Here is a 25,496-nt window from a genome sequence, read left to right as displayed (position 1 = left end):
CGTGGAGCCAGGAAGGAAACTGAAACCTACTGGCAGCCAGGCCAAGGAGGTGTGAAGTGTCCTTGTCCGAAAGAGATCTGGAGCAGGGCTCAGAGTCTTGTGGCTAGGGGTGATGTCCTCAGGACTCAGGTTTGGACCAGCCAGAGACAGAGCCTGAGCTCTCGCGGGGCTCAGAAGGCTGAAAGGGGGATCCAGGGGAGATGGGAGGGAGGGCCCACCCCAAGCTTCGCCTGCTGGCTCCTCCCCTCCTTCCCAAGGCTATCGACTTGGTCCAGCCCTCACCTTTCTTGCCTGGATTACTGCCAAGCGCTCCTGAGAGCCATGGCTGCCATCGTCTCCTCCATATAAACTCAGAGCTGATCCTGTCACTCCCCTGCTGAAACCCTGTGACAGAATCCACATCCTTCACTGCTCAGAGTTTTGTGTGTGGCATTCTCAACCCTGACTCTCTGACACTGACAACAGCTGTTGTCCTGCCTGGCCTGCACATCTCTGGGCTGAGTCACGGCAGTTTTCCTCTGGAGAAACTCCTCTTTCTTACTCTCTGAGCATGTGGCTTAGATTGGCACCATTATGGATAGCTATGTGCTCAGAAATGGACAATATGTATAATCTAGACCTCAGACCACAATGATTGATTCAGGTGAGGTAATGAGAAGGTTCCTGAGACTTTTGCTGAAAATTTGAGAAAGACGCAATTTCTTTCCACTGGCGATGCAAAACTGGTTGAGTACTAGCGGCCACTATATGGCAAGAGGTTGCTTGAGAATGACACCAACACAGAAAGAAGGACTAAAACAAACTCCTGCCAGCATCATTAGGGCACCTGGAACCAGCTATACCTGAAGCCATCATTAACGCAAAGCTTTTAGTTACACAATCCCAAATTCCTTTTTTTTTTTTTTAATCCTTGAACCATTTTAAGTTAAGCTTTTGTCACCTGTAGCCAAAAGAAGATTCTACTCCAGTTTCCCTTTTAAGACTTCTCTCTCTTCCTCCCTATCTATATCTCAGAGGTTCTTGTCCTTCAAAGAACCTAGGAGTGTATGGCCCAAATTCACAAGATCCTTAATGACTCTGCTGGGACTTGAGCCAGCCTGATGGAAAGCCCGTCTATCTTACCTCCCTCACCTGGAACCCAAGAGACCAGCACAGTGCCTGCAAACTGGAAGTCAAAAAAAATATCCGGTGGAAGAAATGGGAAGCTCTGAGCTTTTCTCTAACAGTTCATTACACTTTTCTGAAACAGTATATCCATCTTCTACATCTGTCTATCAAAATCTTAGCATTATTATCACTGACATTCAGCTGAAGCAACAGCTGGCCCATGAAACTCCATGCCACCCCCATCAGGATTAACTGCCCCATCTCTATGTTCCTGGAATATCCCAGGGGCACCTCTACGTGGGAGATACCTTTGGTGCCCTGGGTCACATACTGGGCCCACCCGGATTTCCGCTGCAGCTGTGGTGTGGTTCCATTCATGTGGGCAGGGCCCCACCTCGAGCACCCACCGAATGTCTTTCCATTTTTTTTTAAAATATTTACTTCTGCACTGGGTGTTAGTTGCTACATGTGGGATCTTAGTTGCGGCATGCAGGATCTAGTTCCCTGAGCAGGCATCAAACTCAGGCCCCCTGGATTGGGAGCTTGGAATCTTAGCCACTGGACCACCAGCGAAGTGCTCTGTCTTTCCATTTCTCCCCCAGTTTCTGCTCCACAAATTCTGCCTGGGAGTATTGGGAGGGATAACACCCCTGGGGACCCTACCTCCCCTTAGTAACTGGGGACAGGCATTTGTAGATCATTGCTCTAAGACTTTCTCCTCCAGAAAGACTGTTCTGGGAGGTCTTCTCTGAGGTCCCAGAGGGACTGGACTTCCTCATAGTGACCGCAATGACACACCCTCAAATTCCCTTTTCCTCCTTCCCTGTCTCAGTTCTCTGGTCTTTGCGATCAATCACCTCCCCAATTAACCTTCTGCCCACATTTCTCTTCTCAAGCTCTGCTTCGAGGGAACCCAGACTGAGACAACTTCTTAGTGCTAAGACAATCCCCTCCCACCTTGAGTGTGGCTGCTGGTGTCCAAGACTGTCTCCTGCACTGGGCTATAAGCTCCTCAAACCTCCACAGCGCTCAGCACAGTGTTTGCAGATAAAAGCCAAACTCCACTCTGGAGCACTGGCCCCTGCCAACCTCTCTGACCTCATTCAGACCCTCTCCCTCCCCATCAGCTTGCACACCAGCCATCCTGACCTTTTTTCTTTTGGCTGCGCCATGTGGTATGTGGGCTCTTAGTTCCCCAACCAGGGATCGAACCCTTGCCCCCTGCATTTGAAGGGCAGAGTCCTAACCACTGGACCACCAGGGAAGTCCCTCACCCTTTCTTTCTTATTCTTCCTTGACTGCACTGCAATTTCCCCTGACACGGGGCCTTTGTACAGCCACCCCCTTCACCAAGTTCACTCTCATTCTTTCTATCACCTCCTTGGCAAAGCCTTTTTGACTCCCTCAGATTATCATGGTAATGATCATAGCTAACACTCTAAATGAACTAACTCATTTAATTCTCATAATAGCAATCTGGGAGTAAGTACTCTTATTAGTATTCCTTTTTTTTTCTCTCCAAACCATGCAACTTGTAAGATCTGTTTTCCGACCAGGGATTGAACTCAGGCCACTGCAATGAAAATGCCAAATCCTAATCACAAGGCCACCAGGGAACTCCCTTGTATTCCCATTTTAGACATGAGAAAACTGAGATGCGAAGAGGCTAGATAATTTTCTAAAGTCATGGCAGTAGTATAGAATAGGCTAGATATGAACCAAAGCAGACTGGTTCTGGAGTCCATGCAGTTGGGGCATTCTGGCACAATGGCTCTCCTTTAACATAAATCACTGGTTTGCTTTTAGGGATATAATTCACATACCATAAAATCCACTCTTTTGAAATATAAAAATTAGAATACATTTTAGTGCATTCAAGGCTGTGCCACTATCACCATTATCTAATTCCAGAAACATTTCCATCACCCTCAAAAGAAACCCTGTACCCATTAGAAGTCACACCGCATTCTCCCCTCTCCCAGTCTCTGCAGCCATCAATCTTCTTTCTCTCTCTATGGATTTGCCTATTCTGGATATTTCAAACAAATGACTCACAATATGTGGCCTTTTGTCTGGCTACTTTCACTTAGCATGTTTTTGAGGTTCATCCAAATTGTAGCATGTCTCAGTATTCCATTCCTTTTTATGGCTGAATAATATTCCACGGTGTGGACAGACCATATTTAGTTTATCTAGTCACCAGCTGATGGACATCTAGGTTGTTTCCGCCTTTTGGCTGTTGAGACTAGTGCTGCTATGAACATTTGTGTACAGGTCTTTCTAAAAATATATTTATTTATTTGGCTGTGTTGGGTCTTAGATGAAGCAGATGGGCTTCTTTAGATGTGGCACATGGGCTCCAGGCTCAGTAGTTGCACCACACAGGTTTAGTTGCCCTGTGGCATGTGGAACCTCAGTCCCCTGACCAGGGATTGAAGTCCTGCATTGTCTCCTGCATTGGAAGGCATTCTCCCAACCACTGGACCACCAGGGATAATCCCCATGTACAAGTCTTTAGGTGGACACATATCTTTAGTTTTCTTGGACATATACCTAGAAGTGGAACTGCTGGGTCATATGGTATATTAGGACTTCTCAGGTGGCTCAGTGGGTAAAGAACCTGCCTGCAATTGCAGGAGAGGCAGGAAGGGCAGGTTTAATCCCTAGGCCGGAAAGATCCCCTAAAGGAGGGCATGGCAACCGCCTCTAGTATTCTTGCCTGGAGAATTCCATGGACAGAAGAGCCTGGCGGGCTACAGTCCACAGGGTCGCAAACAGTCAGACACAACTGAAGCAACAGAGCACGCATGCATGCATGGTATATTATGTGATTATCTGTCTAATGTCTGTCTCTCATACTAGCTGTAAGCCCCATGTGGAGAGGAACCAGGTCTCCATTTTATCCCCCATGCCTACAACATAGTCAGTAATTATTTGAATGAATGAATGAACAGCAGATGCCCAGTAACAACCACCGAGTTGGATACCCTGGGCTAGAATGCTGGGAGTCCTGGGTTCCAGGCCCAGCACCACCTCTGCCCAGCTGTGTTTCTCCTAGCCAGAAGCTGGCTCTCTCTGGGCCTCCCATTTCCCTCAAGTGTAACTGCAATAGCAAGGCAGCCTGGCCCACCTCGGGCCAGCCTACAGAGGCCAGCTTCCCACTCACCACAGGCTCCTCTTCTCCATTTTGGTTAAGTTCACCTTGCAGCCTCTCTCGCAGCTTCCCAAGTTCCGCCCGCAGGCTGCCCATCTCCTGCTCCTTAGTTTGCAGATCTGCCTCCAGTTCTACCTTCTGTTCAATCAGGGCCTTCCCCTGGGCCTCTACCACTGTGACGCGATGCCGGAGGTCGTGGTTGATCTTCATCAGCCGGGTCTGCTGCTGCTGCAGCTGCAGAGAGAGAAAGCCCACTGGACGAGGCTGCCACATACAGTAGCTCATGTTGTGCACTGAACAAGGGCAAACCGTCTACAGGCATGCCATTCATACTGTAGACGCTTTGATTTGCTTGAAATTTGTTCACATTCTTACAACTCCGTTGATGCCAGAGACGGGCAATTTATGTATTTACAATTTTATGACAGGTGGAAGATAAGTGTCTTGTTAGTATATTATGACAATTTCCCAACAGATGGAAGTAACACGCTTTGAGAAAGGGGTGTCTTTTTGTAATTTAAGCAGAGACAAAGTATAGGTTCTTGGAGGGGCCGGGACAATGCCAGGGCATGAAAGGGGTGAGCTGGAGGAAGCCTCAGGGTCAGAAAAAGGCTGACCAGGCCCTGGAACTTCCTCAGTGTGTGTCAACAGTCAGGTCCCTGGGCATTGCCATGTTCCCTCCTACTGTTCCAGTGAAGACTTGGCTGAGGGTCCTACCCATGGCGACTGTTTCAGGGCTGGGCCCCGCAAGCCATGGGGCCCATGGTGTGAGACCGAGCAGGAGAAGGGGAGCTTTCGGAGGGGAGGATGGAGTCCCTTGCTGGTACCTACTGGCCAGGGGTGAACATGTCAGGCAGGGCTCAGCACTTACCGCCTCAACATCCTCATTCTTCAGCCCCAGCTCCCGATCCTTGGCACGGATCTCATCTCGCTGTTTGTCCACCACCTCCTTCAGCTTCTTCATCACCTGCCGTTCCCGCTCTGACATGCCTACAGAGGGGCGAGAGGGACCAGCAGGTGAGTCTACCTCCCTCCCCTGCTTAAACCATCGGCAGGGATTTCCCTGGTGGTCCAGTGGCTAAGACTCTGCACTCCCAATGCTGGTGGTGTGGGTTGGATCCCTGCTCAAGGAACTAGAACTCACATTTCCATTTTGCGACAAAGAATTTGCATGCTGCAACTAAGACCTGGCAACGCTAAATAAAGAAATATTTTATAAATGTTCATAGCAGCCTTATTTGTAATAGCCCCACACTGGAAACTTCCAAAATGTCCATCAATAGTAGGACGAATAGATAAACCTTGAGAGTAACAGGCAATGGAATGGTACACAGCAGTGAAAAACAGCGACTACCAGCTCCATTTGAAACTGACAGTCAGTTACTTCTCCAGACACTCCCTGCTCCTCAAAGGATACGCTTCAGCTGGAGTCCTGACTGTCAGGCCCCCAGACTGCTGATGGGGAATCACAGGGCCATCTGAGGGTTCTGGGCACTGGGTATCTCTCTCTCAAATCTCCTGGGCAACTGCTGTGAGGTGGGACCTGGGCCTGGGGTAGTGGAACAAGAAGACATGACTAACATTGCCAGAAAAAACACACCTTAGACACAATGCAAGAGCGAGTATGTGTGTGTATCTCTGTCTGTGGAGGGGAGGGGGGCTGAAATCAGGCAGAGTCTGTGAAAAAGCCATGAAAACATTTGCTGTCTGCTCTCTGAGCCCCCATCCTGCAAAGCCCTGGGGCAGGAGTATCAGGGGCTTAGCTCAATCAATTTAATCCTCGGCGGGGCAAATCAGATGAGTAGGACTAAAGTGGGATGGGGGCAGGGGAGCACAAGATCCAAAGAAAGGAAATCTGTATTTGGGACCCACCTACATCTGAGTTCCCCAACCAGGGACTGAACCTAGGCCACCAGAGTGAAAGCATCCCGTCCTAACCACTGGACCACCAGGGAATTCCCAAAGAAAGGATTTTTTTTTTGCCACACCGCATGGCTTGCAGGATCTCAGTTCCCAGGCTGGGGATTGAACCCGGGCCATGGCAGTGAAGGTCCAGAATCCTAACCACTAGCCACCAGGGAACTCGCCATCCGTCACCTTCATGGGTATTGGTGGCTGTAGGATGGAGCAGTCAGAGAGCAAATGGTCAAGGGCTGGGAGTCTGGGGCTAGGATACTTGGACTCATTCGCAGCTGACCTGGTGCCTGTTTTCTGACTTGCAAATGGGGGTCATGTGCTGGCCCCATCTGGGGGGCTGTTGTGAGGCTGCATCTGTTAATCTGCGTGAAGTACTCACAATAGGCCTGGCACAGAGTGAGGGTCTCCAAGTGTCATTTTAGAAATACCAGTTCTCCCTGCTCCAAACGCTCTGCTAAGACAGAGTCCAAGAGTGCTGGAGAAGTGGTTTGAAAAACTAAAAGGTTAAGTGTTTTGAAGAGATTCACAGACATAGGTAAAAGCCGGGAGTTGTGTTGTTACTCCCTCAGTTGTGTCCACCTTTTTGCAACCATGGATTGTAGCCTGCCAGACTCCTCTGCCCATGGGATTTCCCAGGCAAGAATACTGGAGTGGGTTGTCATTTCCTTCTCCAGGGGATCTTCCCAACCCAGGGATCCAACCTGTGTCTCCTGTGCCTCCTGCCTTGGTAAAGGATTCTTTACCATCTGAGCAATTATTTAAGTCACCCAGCAATTCAAGACTCTGGGAGCTAAATTAACGAGACATTCAGGGGACTTCCCTGGTTCTCCAGTGGCTAAGACTCCATATTCACAATGCAGGGAGCGTGGGTTCGATCCCTGGTCAAGGAACTAGATCCTACATGCCGCAACTAAAGATCCTGCTTGCTGCAATGAATATCGAAGATCCCAAATGCCGAAACTAAGAACCAGTGCACCCAAATAAATAAGTAAATAAAAATATTTAAAAAAAAAGAAAGTGCACCCTTGTGTCCAAGGACAGGGAGACTCTTAGGTATAACTTACACTCCAGAGCTCGCTGCCCTGGACGGACTTTATTTGGATTCCTCCTTTCCCTGTCCTGATCCCTCCACTTCCCCCAAGAGTCTTTTCTAGGGGGCACTTCCTTAATAAATCACCTGCAGAGGAACATCCTCATCTCAGAGTCTCCTTATAGAAGATGCTGATATAAACAGAGCTTAGCTCATTCTATCCTCAGAATACTTTACAAAGTAGGAATCCTGCTGTCCCCATTGTGCAGTTGAAACAGCGGTGCACAGTAGCTAGTGAACTTAAACAAGGTCACACAGCTGATGAGTGGCACTATCAGGATTCAGGATTCAGGCACTGTTCAGGATTCTAGACAGAGTATTAAAAAGCAGAGACATCACTTTGCCAACAAAGGTCCGTCTAGTCAACGCTATGGTTTTTCCAGCAGTCATGTATGGATGTGAGAGTTGGACCATAAAGAAGGCTGAGCGCCGAAGAAGTGATGCTTTCAAATTGTGGTGCTGGAGAAGACTCTTGAGAGTCCCTTGGACTGCAAGGATATCAAACCAGTCAATCCTAAAGGAAAACAACCCTGAACATTCAATGGAAGGACTGATGTTGAAGGTGAAGCTCCAATACTTTGGTCACCTGATGCAAAGGTCTGATTCATTGGAAAAGACTCTGATGCTGGGAAAGATTGAACACAAAAGGAGAAGGGGGCCGCAGAGGATGAGATGGTTAGATAGCATCACTGATTTAATGAACATGAATTTGAGCAAATTCTGGGAGACAGTGGAGTACACAGGAGCCTGGTGTGCTGCAATCCATGGGGTCGCAAAGAGTCAGACACGACCTAGCAACTGACCAGCGACAACCAGGATTGAAACTCAGGTAGCCTGGCTCCAGGGTCCACACTCTTGCAACCACTTTATCACCCCTCAAAGTGCTGTATGTAAAATACACATCAGCCATCAACGGATGGGTGGATCAACAAAGTGTGGTCTATCCATACAATGGGATATTATTCTGCCTTAAAAAGGAAGGAAATTCTGACACATACAACATGGATGAAAGTCAAGGACATTTATGCTCAGTGAAGTAAACCAGTCACAAAAAGTCAGATATCGCATGATTCCACTTCTGTGAGATACCTGGAGTAGTCAAAATTATAGAGACAGAAAGTGGAATGCTAGTTGCCAGGGGCTGGGGGAGGAAGCAATGGAGAGTTATCATTTAATAGGACAGAGTTTTAGATCTGCAAGATGAGACGCGTTCTGGAGTTTGGCTGCACAATGTGAATATACTAGACCCAGCTGAATTGTGTACTGGGTAAGATGGTTAAGATGATAAATATTACGTGCATATTACTACAACAAAACATATATAAGACTTTCCGGGTGGTCCAGTGGATAAGAATCCATCTGCCAAGGCAGGGGACACAGGTTCAATCCCTGGTCTGGGAAGATCCCACCTGCCACGGAATAACTAAGTCTGCTTGCCACAACTACTTACTGAGCCCAAGCTCTAGGGCCTGCAAGCCAGAATACTGAGCCAGCATTACTAGAGCCTGTGCTCCACAAGAGTAGTCCCCATTCAGAGCAACTAGAGAAAGCCCTAGCGCAGCACTGAAGATCCAGCGCAGTCAAACATAAGTAAATAAAAATAAAACATATATGTATATTGGAGAAGGAAATGGCAACCCACTCCAGTATTCTTGCTGGAAAATCCCTTGGACAGAGGAGCTGGGTGGGCTACAGTCCATGGGGTCACAAAGAGTCGGACATTGACAACAACATATAACATCATATATAAATAAATAAGCTACCAAATTTCAAAGACTTAATATGAAAAAAGTCCCCAAAATATCCTACGGATAATTACTTATTGATTTGGCAGCATCACGCAGTTTGCAGGATCTTGGTTCCCTGACTAGTACTGAACCCAGACCCTTGGCAGTGAAAGCGTGTAGTTCTAGGCACTGGACCACCTCGGAATTTCTCTACTGATGATTTTTTAAATCGATTACATGTTGAAGGATGATACCTTGGACCTATTGGTTTAAATTTAAATATTAATGAAATTGCTTTCACCTTTTTACTTTTTAAATGCCACCCCTAGAAAAATTATATCTGTGACTTACCTACATTTTTTGGTAAAAGATAAAAGATGTTCACGATTGAAAGAGTAACCAGAATATTGCCTTATATATATATTTTTCGAACAGTGCTGTTCTCAGCTTCCCTTCAGAAAATGGCTAAGTGGTCAGTCTTCAGCCTCGCCTAGTGACAAGAGTTGTTTGTCCAGAGCCCAGGAGTTTTTCTCCAGAGCCTGAGCATATTTTTGTACCCCCACCCCCCAGTCCCGTCGCTTCCATATCTGTAATTCATCTCAGCATGTGCTAACTAGTAGTTTCCAAGTGCTGACAGGACAGTTTCCAAATACAAAAGGCAGCAAAGTGCTTTTTCACCTGGAGACTTTCGGGGAGCTGGAGACAAGAGACTGGTGGGTGCTCTGAGCCCAGCGCCCAGTATCAATGTCTGGGAAAGCAGCACTGTTCCAGGCACGGTTGGCTCTCATTTTTGTTTTGTTTTTCTTTTTTAATGATTTTATTTATTTATTTTTGGCTGTGCTGGGTCTTCTGGCTGTGTGGGCTTTTCTCTAGCTGTGCAGTGAGCAGGGGCTCCTCTCCATTTGTGGCGCTTGGGCTTCTCACTGCGGTGGCTTCTCTTGTTGCAGAGCACAGGCTTCAGTAGACGCAGGGCACGAGCTCAACAGTTGCAGCTCCCAGGCTCTAAAGCACAGGCTCAGCAGTTGTGGCTTAGTTGCTCTGCAGCATGTGGGATCTTCCTGGATCAGGGATGGAAACTGTGTCTCCTAAATTGGTAGGTGGATTCTTTATCCCTGAGTCGACAGGGAAGCCCTCTTTTTTTCTTTTTATAGTGTTTTTAAAAAATTATTTTTTGGCTGCCCTGCGCAGCATGTGGGAACTTTGTTCCGCAACTAGGACTCGAACCCACAACCCCGGTCATGGAAGCCGGAGTCTCAACCACTGCACCACCAGGCAAATCCCAGGGCCGGCTCTTCTAAGCAGGCACCCCACCCCCTTCATCCCCTATATCTCTAGTTTTCCCCAAGTGTTGCCAGACACATAATTTCATGGGGGCACCTCTCCCCAGGACCCCTCTGTCCTGTGTCTGTTCCTCTCCCAGGTGGAAGAAATGCTCTTATCCCTGTTGTGTTCCCATGGCTTCCCGTGCAAAATAAAAATAACCGTGAGAGGCATGCCTGGCATCCGCCCAGTTTCTCCACTTGGGTGGGGGCTGCAGCCGCGCAGAACACCCAAGCCTCCCTGAGCTCAGCCCTGGGAGCTGGACCCACGTGAGATGCCAATTAAGTGCGTCTCAGATGGCACCTGTGTGGGCTGTCTGATGAAGAGCCCAGCAGGGATGCAGAGAGCCGAGGCACAGCCCTCCCACATGGAGGGTGCTGCGTACACACAGATGCAACGAGCCCCAAGAAAGCAGCTCCAGTGTTGGGACCCACACCTGGTAGACCCAAGGCCTCTGGGGCATCACTGGCGCAGGCAGGGGAGTTCCCACATCACCCCTGGAGCCCGCTGGGTGACCTCCAGAAATGTCACAAACCAAAAGATGGCTAAGGGTGCCTCATGAAGTTCAACAGTTACCACAGGCTGCAGCAATTCCACTTCGAGGTATACACCTCTTGGAGCACCAAAAACAGGGACTTCCCTGGTGGTCCTATGGATAAGACTCCACACTCTCAATGCAGGGGACCTCAGTTCCATCCCTGGTGGGGGAACTAAGATCCCAAATGCCCCAGCTAGAGAAGCCTGAGTGCGGCAACAAAGACACAGGACAGCCACAATTTATTTAAAAGAAAACAAAAAACAGCAAAAACATTACGTGAACAGAAAACATATACCTGAACCTTCACAGTGGCACTCTTTACAACAGCCGAAAGTTGGAAACAACCCAGCGTCCGTCAGTGGAGGCATGGATAAAAACAAAACGTGGTCCAAACAGACAAGGGAATATTAAGCCATGAAGAGGAAGGCTGTACCCCCTCAGCCTGTTTTCCTCCTCTTTTTCAAAAAGGAGATTGGATAACAATAGCTCATAGTGACAATAGTTAAAAACTTTCAGAGTGTGGGCACCAGGGGCTATTTTAAGCAGTTTACACGCATTAATTCATTTAATCCTCACAACAATCTGATGACAGGGACAGGGTTATCTGCCCCATTTTCACATGGAGCACTTAGGCACACCAAGGTCAAATGACTTGACCAAGGTCACTCAGCAGGTAAATATCAGGTTAGGAATCACCCCTGGTTGGCATGCTTTGAGCACCAATGCTTATCACTGCTAAGACTTTTGTTTTCACTGCACCGTTCATGTCTCAACAAAGAAAACCCATGGAAGAGAGGATGGCAGCACCAGGATCAAACATTTCCTTTCTCCTTGGTCCCTACAGTCCTTATACAGTGCGGCACTTTATACTCACGAGAGCTGTAACCTCCAAACTTCAGGTCTCCTCCCTGGAAGTCCATTCCCCTTCATAACAAACATGAAGAGGGGTTTGTGTCGGGACCCAAGGAGTTTACTCAGACTAAAGAGATGTGTCTAGGACTTCCCTGGTGGTCCAGTGGCTAAGACTTCAAGCTCTAAGGCAGGTTTGAGCCCTTTACAGGGGACTAGATTAGACATGCTACAACTAAGAGTCTGCCTGCTGTAACTAAAGATCTCAAGTGCCCTAAGCTGAAGCAGCTTATCAGGGACCAGACCAAATCTTTCTGTCTTTGCTTCCCCAGCACCAGCAGAGGGCCTGGAGTGAAGGTTCTAGATAACTGTTAGTAGGATGAATGACAGCTGGGATGCTCCAGCGCCATTAAGATCTCGGTGGCCATCCTGGTTTGCTCATTGTTAAACACGTGCCCATGACATGTACCTCAAATCTCTTCTCAGCACACTCAGAATAAAATCCAAACCTAGGTCTCTAAGGGGCTATGTGATCTGATCCCTGCTGGCCCCTCGGACTTCATCTTTAACCACCTTTGGCCTTGATCATCTTCTGTGATGCTAGTCTCCTTGATTTCCATAAACAGTCATGCCCCAGGGCCTCTGTACTTGCTTTTCCCCCAGGATATTTGCATGACTCGCTCCATGACTTAACTAGGGCTCAGATGTCACCTCATCAGAGAGGCCTTCCTTGATCACTGTATCTAAAAAAGCTCCCCATTAAGTCAACTCTATCATATTCCACCCACCTTCCTTTTTAGTTCTTCTATAACTTGGGTCAGAATCAGGACTGTGTTAGCTGTTTACATATTTATCGTCTATCTCTTCTGCACTAGAACATAAGCTTCACGAGGGCTGGGGCTTTGTCTTGTCCAAGGTGTATCCCCAGTGCCTAGAAAAGAGTCTGGAAAAGTGAGGAACCTCTAACAATTTATTAAAGGAACCTCTCAGTTTCATCACCTGTAAACCAGGCTACACAATTTCTCTCGGGCAAAGTGATAGCAGGAATGGCTTCCCCAGTGGCACAGCAGTAAATAACCCGCCTGACAATGCAGGAGACACAGGTTTGATCCCTGGTCTGGCAAGATGCCCTGAAGGAGAAAATAGCCACCCACTCCAGTATTCTTGCCTGGGAAATCTCATGGACATAGGAGCCTGGTGGGCTACAGTCCAGAATCGCAAAGAGTTGGACACGACTGAGCACGCACGCCTGGCATGTGATGGTGTAAATGCACGTGACATGAGGCACGGTGCTCGGGGACCATCCTCAGGACTCACTGGTGATGACGATGGGAAGAGCCTTTGCCTTCACCTCCCATGCCAGCCCCTCCTCTTACCTTCATGTTTCTGGAACTCCTCCTCGGAGAAGCTGACGTCCTTGTGGGAGAGGTTGGTCATGAGCTGCTTGTTCTCCTCCTGCAGCTGGGCGATCTGAGAAAGGAGGTCTTGTGCTTCCCCTCGCCACACGTCCTCCACCAGCTCCAGCTCCTGCAAGGGTGAGGGGCCGGTGTGGGTCACTCACTGCCTGCCCAGGGCAACAGCCTCACCAATCCCACCCCCAACACTCAGGAGCAGCTCAGAGATGCTGGAGCTTTGGGGTTGTTCCCTTCTCCACGAGACCCAGGCATCAGCAGGTGAGCAGTTCAGGCATCACTAGCCCACAAGGCAACTTCACAAAAACTAGAAGGCGCCCTTCCTCTGGGCAAAGCCCGCACTTACACTGTTAGGACCCAGGCAGGTTAGAACTGCCCTGAAGACAACCGTGGCACCGGATCTGCACCTTTTAACAACCCAGACAGGAGAGAGGATGCAGGGGCAGCCCCAGGTTACAGGGGCCTGAAAGTACCTGCTCTCTGGGGAGGTCACATCCCTGATCCTCGGACAGACTTTCCATCCAAGCAGGACACACTTCTTTCCAAGAGACAGATGGCTGCAAAGATTCCAGGGATGCTCCCTGGCCCCGAAGCTCCTAGTATACTTGAACAGGCACCTCTTCAAGTAGCCTTGAGCTACTTTAGAACTCTGAGCCTCAGCTTCCCTTAGCTGGGGAGCCCTAATATCAAGGCTCACAGTGAAGAAAACAAAAACACTAATCTGAAAAGATACATGCACCCCTATGTTTACAGTAACATTATTTACAATTGTCAAGATCTGGACACAACCTGTTTGTCCTCTGATAGATGAGCGGATAAAGAAAATAAGGAATATTTACACAATGGAATATTACTGAGCTGTAAGAAAGAATGAAATCTTGCCATCTGTGACACTGATGGGCCTAGAGGGTATGATGCTAAGTGGAATGAGTTAGACAGAGAAAGACAAATACCATATGATTGCAGTTATCTGCAGAATCTACAAAACAACATAGATACAGGGAACAAACAGGTGGTTGCCAGAAGGGAGGGGACTGGAGAGGGAGTGAAATGCATGAGAGGGGTTAAGAGGTACAAACCTCCAGTCACAAAAGAAATAAGCCACAGGGATGTAATATATAGCCTAAGGATACAGTCAGTAGTATTGTAATAACTTTGCATGGGGACAGATGGTTACTAGACTTATCATGGAGATCATTTCATAATATATGTAAATGTCAAATCACTACACTGCACACTTGAGACTAATATATAATATTGTGTGTCAACTATGTTTCAGTACAAAAAATATAACGGCTCACTGGTTGAATGTGAGGATAAACAAGATGCCTATTAAATAATTTTGTGGATGGCTGTAATCAGAGAAACAGATAATAACAAGTGTTGGCAAGGATGTGAAGAAACTGGAACCCTCCTGCATCACTGGTAAGAATGTAAAATGGTGCAACCACTGTGGAAAACAGTCTGGCAGCTCCTCAATAAGTTAAACATAGTTACCATATGACCCATCCATTCCACTTGTAGGGTCTGAGAAACGAAAACATGTGTCCACACAAAAACATGTACATGAACCTTCACAGCAGCATTATTCATAATTGCCAAAAGGCAGAAACAACTCAAACGTCCACCAATTGATGAGTAGGTACATAAAATGTGGTGTATCCACACAACGGAATGTAATTCAGACAAAAGGAATGAAGCATTGACATAGGCTACAACTTTGATGAACCTTGAAAATACGATGCTGAGTGAAAGCAGCCAGATGCAAACGATCACTCAATGTGTAACTCTGTTGATGGGAAATGTCCACGATACAGATGGACATACAAAATCCACAGATACAGAAAGTATACTGGCAGCTTGGCAGGGGCAGAAGGGTTGGTGGGGAATAAGGAACGACTGTTAATGGGCCTGGGCTTGCTTTCTGGAGTAATGAAAATGTTCTAAAACTGACTGTAGCACAAGTCTGGGAAAAAACTAAAGAAACATTGAATTATATGCTCTGAATGGGTGAACTGTATGGTATGTGAATTATATTCAATAAAGTTGTTGCCAAATTAACAGGTATTTTGTAAAACCATTAACTGTATAGAATGCTTGCCTAAAGCATGGATACCGGAGCCTGTTGACCTGAGCATGAATTTAATTTCTGCCACTTACCAGCTGATCTTGGACAAGTTATTCAATCTTTGGGTACCTTGGAAATGAGGAAGATAGTGTAATATCTACCCCTCAGGTTTTCATGAGGATTAAATGGTTAATATATGTAGATATTTGGAATTGTGCCCAATACCCAGAAAGTGCTAAACATATGTCTGCTGATTTCTGGTCCTCCTACAACCCATCCCAAGCCGGCCCAGGTGGCCAGATGTCAGCATCGCCTCCGTTCATCTTTTAAATAAGTTCCTAAATCCTATCGCCTTCATCAGGAAGCCTGCTGAACTGGGGAAATGAAAGGTAATAACTTAAGTATTCACACAGCTGGTTCAAGGTCACCAGGGGAGGTGAAGTGTGGGGCCAAAGGGCAGAAGCAGTGATTGAAAGATGGAGTGGCCATAGGACCTTCCCACATGCAGGTATGGACTGGAAGTAGAGTCAGGCTCTTCCTGCTCCAGTCCTCTCTGCTCCCACCTGACAAAGGCTGGGCACACAGAGGGCCCCAGGGCTATCAGCCTATCAGTCAAGTGTAACTGGCTGGAGGAGGCAGAACAATGGCCCCCAGAGATGTTCACAACCTAATCCCCCTGGAACCTGAGAATATGTGACCTTGTGAGGCAAAAGGGACCCTGAGATGGGGAGATGCTCCTGGGTTATCACAGGTGGACCCAATGTAATCACAAGGGCCCTTAAACATGAAAGAGGGAGGCAGGAAGGGCAGAATCAGAGATGAATGATGGGGGGACTTCCCTAGTGATTCAGTGGTTAAGACTCCACGATCCCACTGCAGGGGACGTGGGTTCAATCCCTGGTCAGAAAACTAAGATCCCGCATACAATGTAGTGACAGAAGCAGAGATCAGAGTCAGAGATTTGACGATGCCACACTACTGACTCTGAAGATAGAGGAAAGGGCCACAAGCCAAGGGATGCAGGTGGCCTTCAGGAGCTGGAAAAGGCCAGGAAATAGATTCTCCCCTACAGTTGCCAGAAGGAATGAATTTCCTGACACCTGTTTTTAACCCAAGTGAGACTCCTTTCTGACTTCTGACCTCCAGAATTTTATCCAGTATTCTTCATATTGATATTATTCATAGTATCATATTATTCAACGTGATAATAAATTTGTGTTTTGAGTCAGTAAGGCTGTGGTAATTAGCTACAGCACCAATAGACGAATACAGTTCATCTATTATCCCTCAGTTCTTTTTTTTAATTCTTCTCTCAGTGAACTGAACTTGATGCTGGGGGAGCTGGTTCTTGCCCCTGAGCTGATCAAGGACAATTTGATCTTGCCTCCACACCAGCTAAAAAGGCTTTTCCAGGAAGTGGCCCCTGACCAATCGTCTCCTTCACCTTTTCTCAGCACTGTTTTCAAACTCCTTATGCCGGCCCATGAGGCCCAGAGTTATCAGATCCCCGTACCTCCCTGAGGGATTCCCATTTGGCTCAGTGGTAAAGAACTTGCCTGCCAATGCAGGAGGTACAAGGGATGCAGGTTCAATCCCTGGGTCAGGAAGATCCCCTGGAGAAGGAAATGGCAACCCACTCCAGTATTCTTGCCTGGGAAATCCCAAGGACAGAGGAGCCTGGCTGCTACAGTCCATGGGGTTGCAAAGAGCTGGACACAACTTAACCACCACACAACGTCTCCCTGATCTCCTCCTCACTTGCTCTGCTCTTGTCATACCAGCCTTGTTTGTATTCCGCGCACACACCAACCTCCTACCTCAGGGCCTTTGCACTTGCTGCACTTCCTGCCTAGAATGCCCCTCCCCCAGATATCCCTATGGCTGGTACCCACCCTTCATTTGGATCTCAGCTCAGATGGCACCTCTCAGGGAAAGCATTCCTGACTGCTCCATCTATGAGACCCCAATGCTGACCAGTCTCTTCTATATTTCCCCATTTTATCTTCTTCATGGCACTTATGATAAGCTGAAACTTTTTAAACTGTAAAAAACCTATCTCCTCACGCTAGAATCATATCATTCTATTAGAGTAGCCATTAGTCATGTGTCTACTGAGCACTTGGAATGCAGCTGGCCTCAACTGAAACATGCAGTGAGGGTTAAACACTCACCGAATTTCAAAGACATAGTAGGAAAAAAAGAATGGAGAATACCTTATTAATAATATTTTGGTAACTGTGTGGCAATGGATGTTAGCTGATCTTAGGTGGTAATCATTTTACAATATACACATATATCAAAGCATAATGCTGTACACCTAAAACAGTGTTATCTGTCAATCACATCTCAATAAAAAGTAACTTTACATTGATTACATGTTGAATAACATTTTGGAAAGCCAGGGTTTGGTATGTTATTAAAATTAACTTCATCTGAGGAATTTCCTGGTTGTCCAGTAGTTAGGACTAGGTGTTTTCATTGTTCTGGGTCCAGATTTAATCCCTGGTCAGGGAGTTAAGAATCCGCAAGCCACAGGTGAGGTTAAAAAAAAAAAAGGTTAACCTTACTATGTCTTTGTATCAATGTGACACACATTTATTTCTATGGGACAGCACTGCACTTGAAAGTCAAGCCCTTGAAAACAAAGACCTCATCTCTTGTGGTCACCGCTGTGGCCCAGAACAGTGCCTGGCACTTTGTAGGTACTCAGTGAATATATCTGTCGGATGAGTAAATGAATGACGTACGCTATTTACATGATATGCACCTGCTAAGTCTCCCGTCTTCCCTGTTACGCACTCGCTGCCTGAGATGAGGGCCTGGTCTTCCTTTCCTTTGCATCACCCATGTCACCTGGGAAGGCACCGTACAAGCTGTGGCCAGTCAACGGGGTTGCAGACTGAGCAACCAGGGAGTACCTGATAAGACTGTGGCCTAGGTCTGAGTGGTGAACAGAACTGAGTCTTTTGGGGGTCTTTTGGGAGGAGGAGTAGAAGAGGGTGCAGGCTTTACTGGAGCCATATTTGCTTTGCTTTTATTTTTTTGACTGCGCCATGCAGGATGCAGGAACTTAGTTCCCCAAGCAGGAATCAAACCGGTGTCCCCAGTATTGGGAGCTTGGAGTCTTAACCACTGGATCACCCGGGAAGTCCCTGGAGCCAGTTGAAAGAGAAGGAAGAATAGAAAGAAGGGAGGGAAGGAGGGAGGCAGAAAAGGTGGGAGGCGGGAATGAACAGACAGATAAGATCAAGGACATGCTAAGAAGATTTTTGTGGAAATAACACCTTGAAGATCCTTTGAGGCTTATGAGGGGGTGGGGGTGGGGTGGAGGAGGGAATAAGAGGAGTCTCTCTTGATCTCAAGAATATGAAGTAAAGGGGACTGGAACTGGGATGGAAAAAACAAAGGATTTTGTCCTCCGAATTATAAAAGATCATCCTCAGTGTTTACAAACGAGCCCTGGCTCTGAACATACCGGTGTTTACTTCCTGGCCAATAGCACTCCAGAAGTAACAAGTGCAGCTGGCTGGGAATTCCACCTGACTTCAGACCCAGTGGCCTCCGATGGCTCCCAAGGGTGTCTCCCAGCCCAGCTGCAGCAGAACTTAAAGTGCCAAGGATGGGGACACAGGTGCCAGGACATGTGTGACTTGGACTAAGGCCCTTAGTCCTTTTCAGTAAGAAGCAGTCTGTACGTGAGCATCTCAAGGTGCCTTCCTTCCTTGACCTTTTGGGACAGATGGAAGGGGTGGGAGTCCGGGTACCTAGGGTGGAGGGAACATTTCCAACATCAGCCTAAGAGAATCCCCTCCTGACCCAAAAACAAAAGTCAACACTTGCCAAAGCCCTCAAAATGGGCCAGGTTTTGTCCTGAGCACCGTAACCCTATGAGCTGGGTACTATTAATATTATATTTCTCTATTGTATAGCCTATTATTAATATTTCCCTATTGTACAGCCCAAAAGCCGAGGCACAGAGAGGTGAGGTGATTTGCCCAGGGTCACACAGCCCATGAGTGACAGCACTTTAAACCAGGCTATCTAACTTCAAAGGCCCTACTCCTGGGAATCTTGACTTTAATTACAGGGCAGGGGACATTTTCAAGCTCCCTGTGAGATCTTGGAAGCACTGTCTAAGGCTTGGGAGTTTGAATTTCCTACCTGACCTCAGGACACAAGGACCTCTGAGGACAAACACAATCAAACCTCCAAAACATGAGTGCTTTGAATCACCCAGGGATCTGCCCTTAAGGTTAAGACTGCGAACACAGCCCAGGCTCTCTTCCTTGAAAAGACACAGACCTCAAAGTACACAGTAGGTTGACAGCTGGCCAGAGAGTTTCAGAGAGGCCAAGGGTATTTTCCTGAGGGCACACAGCGAGTCAGAGTCTGCTCAGACACCCTAAACCTCCAAGGAGAAGCGTTTCCTCTCATTCTCAGTCTCAAGGGTCTGACAGGAGCTTCCCTGGGCTGAGGTTGGGACAGGAAACCACATGTCTCCCACTTCCTTTTCCCCAGCCACCTCATGTGGACTGTGAGGAGTCCCTGATTCATGAGCCCAGAAGGATTCTTGGTCACAAGCAGAGGCTTAGCCTTAAAAGGTGCCCCAAATCATCTTCCTCCAATTCAAAGAGGATGGGGAAGAGACACTAGAATTACCTCCTTGGGGGCTGGGAGTCTCATCACTAACTTGGGACAAATCCCTCCACGCAGATCCTCAGTTTCTTCACCTGTAAAATGAAGGGAATTATCCCTACCTCACAGAGTACAGTCAAGGTGGGGAAACTAACAGAGGTTAATAAACTCGAAGGAACTCTGGAGAGTCATTGGCAATCAAGAGCCCAGAGACTGAGGGTCAGTGAACTCAGTGGCTGGAGGCCCCATCCCCTTGGCCCTGAAAAGGTCTGGAGTAGGATGAAGAAAGGAGCCCTGTGTCACACCTTCTGGGTAGCACTGAAAGGCAGGGGCGTTTATTTCATTTCTGGAAAAGAATAATATTATCGAAGCACTTTAGATACTATTCCATTTAATTCTTACAAGGTGGGTCCTATTCCTATCGCCATTTGATATGTGAGGAAATGAAGCAGAGAGAGGTGAAATAACTTACTCAAGGTCACACAGCTATTAAATGGTAAAGGTGGGGTTGGAACTCAGGTCTGACTCCAACCAACTACCCTTAATCTCTGTGGGTGGTACATGCCAGGTGCCCAGGCTGGGTAAGAGAGGGCCAGGGGCCTCGCTCCTTCCCTCATCCAGCAGGATCTTCTCTCATCTATTCCCTGTATACACATACGTGTGCACCTACAGAATCCCAGTGCTGAAGGGCCCCGTAGGTCTCAGCAGCCCCATTGCCCAGATGGGCAAACTGAGGCTCCCGCCCACCTTCTGGTGCTTGCGCTCCTTCTCGATGCGGTCCATCCTTTCCAGTCGCAGTCGGTCCAGCTCAAGGCGCAGCTCGTCCAGTTCGGGAGCGACGTGGTGGCGGCTGACGAGTACCTCCAGGATCTCCAGGACACGCACGACCTTGGGCATGAGGCGCGCGATGGCCTCGCAGCCGTGCTGGTCGATGACCCGCTCAAACTCGTGGCCCACGAGCGACGCGATGTCGTACACGTCCATGACCGTCAGCTCCGCCACGTTCTTCTCCAGCGCCGACTCGGCCGCCAGCGCCGACCCCCGGTCCTCCTCCATGGCCCCCCGCCCAGCCGCTCCCCGACCCCGCAAACTAGTGCAACTCCCAAACTTGCCGCTGTCGAGGGCAGCGCTGGGGCCGGGCCCACCTTTCGCCGCCGCCGCCGGCCCGCGCTTAGCTGGCCCTCGGGCGAGGGCGCCCCTGGCAGGCGGCGGGCGTCGGCATGGGCGGAGGCGGCGGGCCGGGAGCCGGGGGCTAGCGATCAGGGTGCGGGTCTCGGCGCCCGGCTCGGCCCGGAGCCTGCTCCCCAGTGAGGGGAGGCGGCGGCGGCGGCGGCGGCGGCGGGGAAGGCGCGCGCGTGCGCAGGCCCGCGGCGCCTCCCAAGTTGGGAATCCGAGTTGGGCGCAATGGAGGCGCGGGGTCTGGCTGGAGAGGGGGCTCCGCTGCCCTCTCGCAGGCAGTCCTCGCCCGAGGGCTCGCTCCCACGCTCGGGACCTGAGAAGGAAGGGCGGCCGCGGCTCCTCCGGGAAACTTTGGCGGCGGCGACGCCGGCTGCCCAGCTCCCCCCACGGGGATGCCGCGCGCCCCGCCCCGATCCCGGCCTGGAGAGGGGCGCGCCCGGCTGCCGCCGCCCGAGGGCGCCCTGGGGTCCCGGCGGGCACCGCACCCCCACCCTCCGACTCTGCAGCCCCCCGCCCCGCCCGCGCCGCTCCACCCGCAGGACCTTCCTTCCCCGCCTCCAGCCGGCGCCCCCAGCGCGTCCGGAGGCGCCACCGCCGCCTCCGGCGCGGTCCTAGCTCCTCCTCTCCCAATCCCGCCGCGGAGGGGTCGAGACCAGCCCAAGGAGAAGCGGGGTGGGGTGCGGGGGCGGGGGGGCTGCGGGTATCAGATCTCTCCGGACCGCTCACAGCGCCGGGGGGCCACTCTGCGTTGGAGAGAAATGGAGGGCTCAGGAGGTGGACTCCGGGATGCGGCCCGTCCTGGGAAAGAGTCGAGGACCCCGCGGCTCGCCTGCCCTCCCCGCCGACCGGGTCAGCGGGCGGACCTGGCGGCGCCGGGCCCTGAGCATCAGGAGAAGGACAGAAAGATCGAGGGGTCCTCTGGTCCCTAAGCCTCCGGGCTGCCCCGCTTGCCGGCCAGCCGCATCCGTTAGCGCCTCTTTGCGACACCTACACCGCTTCACAGAGGCGGTGAAAACAGGGTTTGGATTTCAGCATTCTTGTCACAAGCCCCCTGTCCTTTTGACCTGGCTAAACCTGCTAGTCCATCAGACCACCCTTCCTCGCCCAGGTGAGCCTTCCCGGAAGACACAACCCCATCCTTCACAGCCCCTCCTCTGCATCCCCACATCCCAACCCCGTACTCCCATAAAACTGCTCTTAACAGTGAGTTTTGACCAAGGTTACACTTACTTCCCCCTTCAGAGCTCCTTGAACTCAGAAAAAACCCTGAACGCCATTGTAGCTATAAAATGCACCCCAACTTGACACACATTATTTAAAACTAAAAATGCTTAAAGTTTATGTAAATATATATAAAATTTGTATGTATTTGGTTTTCACTGTGCCGGGTCCTTGTTGCTGCATGGACTTTTCTCTGGTTGCAGTGCGCAGGCTTCTCTTGTGGAGCACAGGCTCTAGGGTGCCCAGGCCTCAGGAGTTGTGGTACTTGGGCTCAGCGGTTGCAGCCTCCCGGCTCTAGAGCACAGGCTCAGTAGTTGTGGCTCACGGGCTTCATTGCTCCCCAGCATGTCAGATCTTCCTGGATCCGGGATTGAACCTGTGTATCCTGCATTGGCAGGTGGATTCTTTACCACTGAACCACCAGGGAAACCCTAAAAATGTTTAAAATGTATTAAGCATTTGCTTTATATTTAGTTTAAAAGTACTGTTTACCATGTGTCAGGCATTATTCCAGGTACTTTACAAGTATTTCCTAATTTACTACTTCTTAAAGTGTGGCCTCATGACCATCAGGGTTCCTCAACGCCTGAAGGGTCTCTTTGAGGTCCCTTTGCTAGCTATACATCAATGACAGGCTACCTCTTCTTCCTGTAGGTAATACAAATCAGCATATCATGATTGAATGTGCAGATACAGATCTTAGGGGCTAGCTCTCTGATAATGAGCTAGATTTTAAAGAGATTTGCAAAAATATGGAACAGTGTCACTGTCCTCAGCACTTGTTTGTTTTGGAGCATAGTTAATTTTTATTGAAAAAATTAATGCTAACATGTCATGTGTCTGTTTTAAATTAATCAGTGTTTTTTAAAAACAGCTTAAATTTCTAGTTACAGTAGATATCAATAGATGTAACATGTTTAACAAGATCTAAGGTCTTCAACAGTTCTTAAGAGTCCCTGAGAGCGAAAAGTTTGAGAATCGCTGCCTTACTGCTTCCTAAGAAGTGTTATTATACTCTACAACAGAGGAAACTGAGACACAGAAAAGTCAAATCACTTGCCCGAGGTCAGGCAAGCTGGTAAGTGTTAGAGCCTGCGTCAGATCTGTGCATAGCATCCCAATAAAGTGGATCTATGATTTCTTGTTTAGCCTCTAAGTCTTGTCTGACTTTTTGTGAGTTCATGGACTGTAGCTGCCAGGCTCCTCTGTCCATGGGATTTCCCACGCAAGAACACTGGAGTGGGTTGCCATTTCCTTCTCCAGGGGATCTTCCCAACCCAGGGACTGAACTCAAGTCTTCTGCATTAGCTGGCCGATTCTTTACCATCTGAGCCACCTGAGAAGCTCTGATCTATGATTATCTCCACCCTAAATCAAGGACAGTGAGGAACAGGGAGGGACATTAACTTCCTGTAGCTACTGTAACAAATTACTACAAACTTGACTTCAAACAGTAGAAACATTTTCTGACAGTTTGGGAAGCTGGAAATTTGAAGTCAAGGTATGCTACCTCTGATGGCTCTAGAGGGGGATCTATCCTTGCCTCTTCCAGCTGCTGGAAGCTCATGGCAGCATCACTCCAGTCTCTGCCTTTGTCTTCACACGGCCTTCTCTGTAGGTCTGTCTTCTTTGTGTCTCTTACAAGAACACTTACGGGACTTCCCCGGTGGTCCACTGGTTAAGAATCAGCACTTTTACTGCAGAGGGCAAGGGTTTGATCCCTAGTGGGGAACTAAGATCCTACCCACATGCTGCTCAGAGCTGCAAAAAAGAAAAAAAAGGAACAATTGTCTTAGATTTAGGACTTACCCACACAACCCAGAATGATCTCATCTTGAGATCCTTAATCAATCTCTACAGACACTTTAAAAATAAGGTCACATTTACAGGTTCTGGAGATTAGGACAGAAACATAGCTTGTTTTTTTGGGGGGAGGGGTTTCAGGAGGGGTGGCACCATTCAACTTGACACAGGAGGTTAGGCAACTTGTTTAGGGTCCCACAGCTGGGAGGGATGGAGCTGAACCTGGTGTGCCCCCACAGTGAACTAAGGAATAAGTAATGGATGCTCACAACTTTGCCTTCCTCAAAGCACGCAGCAAAGATGTACTGAGAATCTGCTGGGAGGGGACAAGGCTAGAGGAGCCACAGTGTCAGCCAGCAGCTTGAGCGTCAGGACCAGGACAGGGAAGGGATGGGAGAGTGGAGGAGATGGAAATGAGTTTAGGGAGGGAAAGGGGAGGCAGGAGTCCAAGGTGACCTCCCTCGCTAGATGATGAGCCTGAGTTCTTCAGAGAATGTTTACAACCTTAAGAAAAGTAGGGAGAGGCAGGTAAGCTCTCTGATGGTTAAGCTTCCAGATCACTCTACATTCTAAGCGTGGCGCAGGCACTGACAGGGTGTGTGGCCCTGGGCAAGTCACATGACTCCTTGGGGCCTCAGCTTCCCACTCTGTAATATGGGGTCACAAAGGGTAATTGTGATTATTAAACAAATAAGCATATGAGCCAGCCACACAAAGGTCTATAGAAAAACTAGATGAAGATGAAAGAAACCTGGAAGTGGGAATTCCCTGCTGTCCAAAATTAGGACCCCACTTCCTTGGTGGTGTAGATGGTAAAGCATCTGCCTACAATGTGGGAGACCGGGGTTCGATCCCTGGGTCGGGAAGATCCCCTGGAGAAGGAAATGGCAACCCACTCCAGTACTCTTGCCTGGAAAATCCCATGGACAGAGGAGCATGGTAGGCTACAGTCCATGGGGTCACAAAGAGTCAGACACGACTAAGCGACTTCACCCCTTACCCCCTGCTTCCACTGCAGGGGTCCAGGTTTGATCCCTGGTCAGGGAACAAAGATCCCAAAAGCCATGTGGCAAGGCCAAAAAAAAAAAGGAAATCTGGAGGAGATGTCTGGGTTGGGTGTAGATGTCCGGTTGACAGGTGGGGACCTGGAGCTGAAACTCAGGACTAGAGCAGTTGATGTGGTAAGACCAATATTGACATTCATTCATTCAATAAATATTTAGCTCTTAATAAATTGCCACATTCACTGCTAAACCTGTGGGCTATGACAATATCTGAGAGACAGGATTATACTGCTCTTGTGGGAAACAGATGGTAAACAAGTAAAACCAAAAATAAACTAATTTCAGATAGAACAAGAGAGGGTTGAGAAAGAGGAGGGGAATTAGCAAATTAGCATGTCACAGGAACTAGATGTGTTAACACAATTCAATTTCACAAAAGAGTTCCAGACACCATATTGTCTCACCTACAAAT

At 48.7% G+C, this 25,496-nt stretch overlaps 1 protein-coding gene and 1 pseudogene across 4 annotated transcripts in view; one reads left to right on the top strand and one right to left on the bottom strand.

Moving 5' to 3' along the window:
• RILPL1 (Rab interacting lysosomal protein like 1) overlaps positions 1–21,280 on the bottom strand; it is a 43,041-nt gene extending 21,761 nt beyond the window's left edge. For all 4 annotated transcript variants that reach the window (XM_055404468.2, XM_055404470.2, XM_055404471.2 and 1 more), the window contains exons 1-4: positions 20,565–21,280; positions 13,079–13,229; positions 5,133–5,251; positions 4,274–4,495 (exon numbers count right to left, since the gene is read on the bottom strand). In XM_055404468.2, the coding sequence (XP_055260443.1) occupies positions 4,274–4,495; positions 5,133–5,251; positions 13,079–13,229; positions 20,565–20,873 (801 nt within the window). In that variant the 5' untranslated portion in view covers positions 20,874–21,280. The remainder of the gene's footprint in view (positions 1–4,273; positions 4,496–5,132; positions 5,252–13,078; positions 13,230–20,564) is intronic.
• LOC148774872 (uncharacterized) lies at positions 21,038–22,136 on the top strand (annotated as a pseudogene).
• Positions 22,137–25,496: the final 3,360 nt, after the last annotated feature.

Source organism: Moschus berezovskii, chromosome 19 (assembly GCF_049115385.1).
Source record: "Moschus berezovskii isolate FMDL1 chromosome 19, NW_MosBer_1.0, whole genome shotgun sequence".
NCBI lineage: Eukaryota > Metazoa > Chordata > Mammalia > Artiodactyla > Moschidae > Moschus > Moschus berezovskii.
The sequence above is the reverse complement of the archived record's forward strand: the minus strand, read 5'-3'. Positions and strand labels throughout refer to the sequence as shown.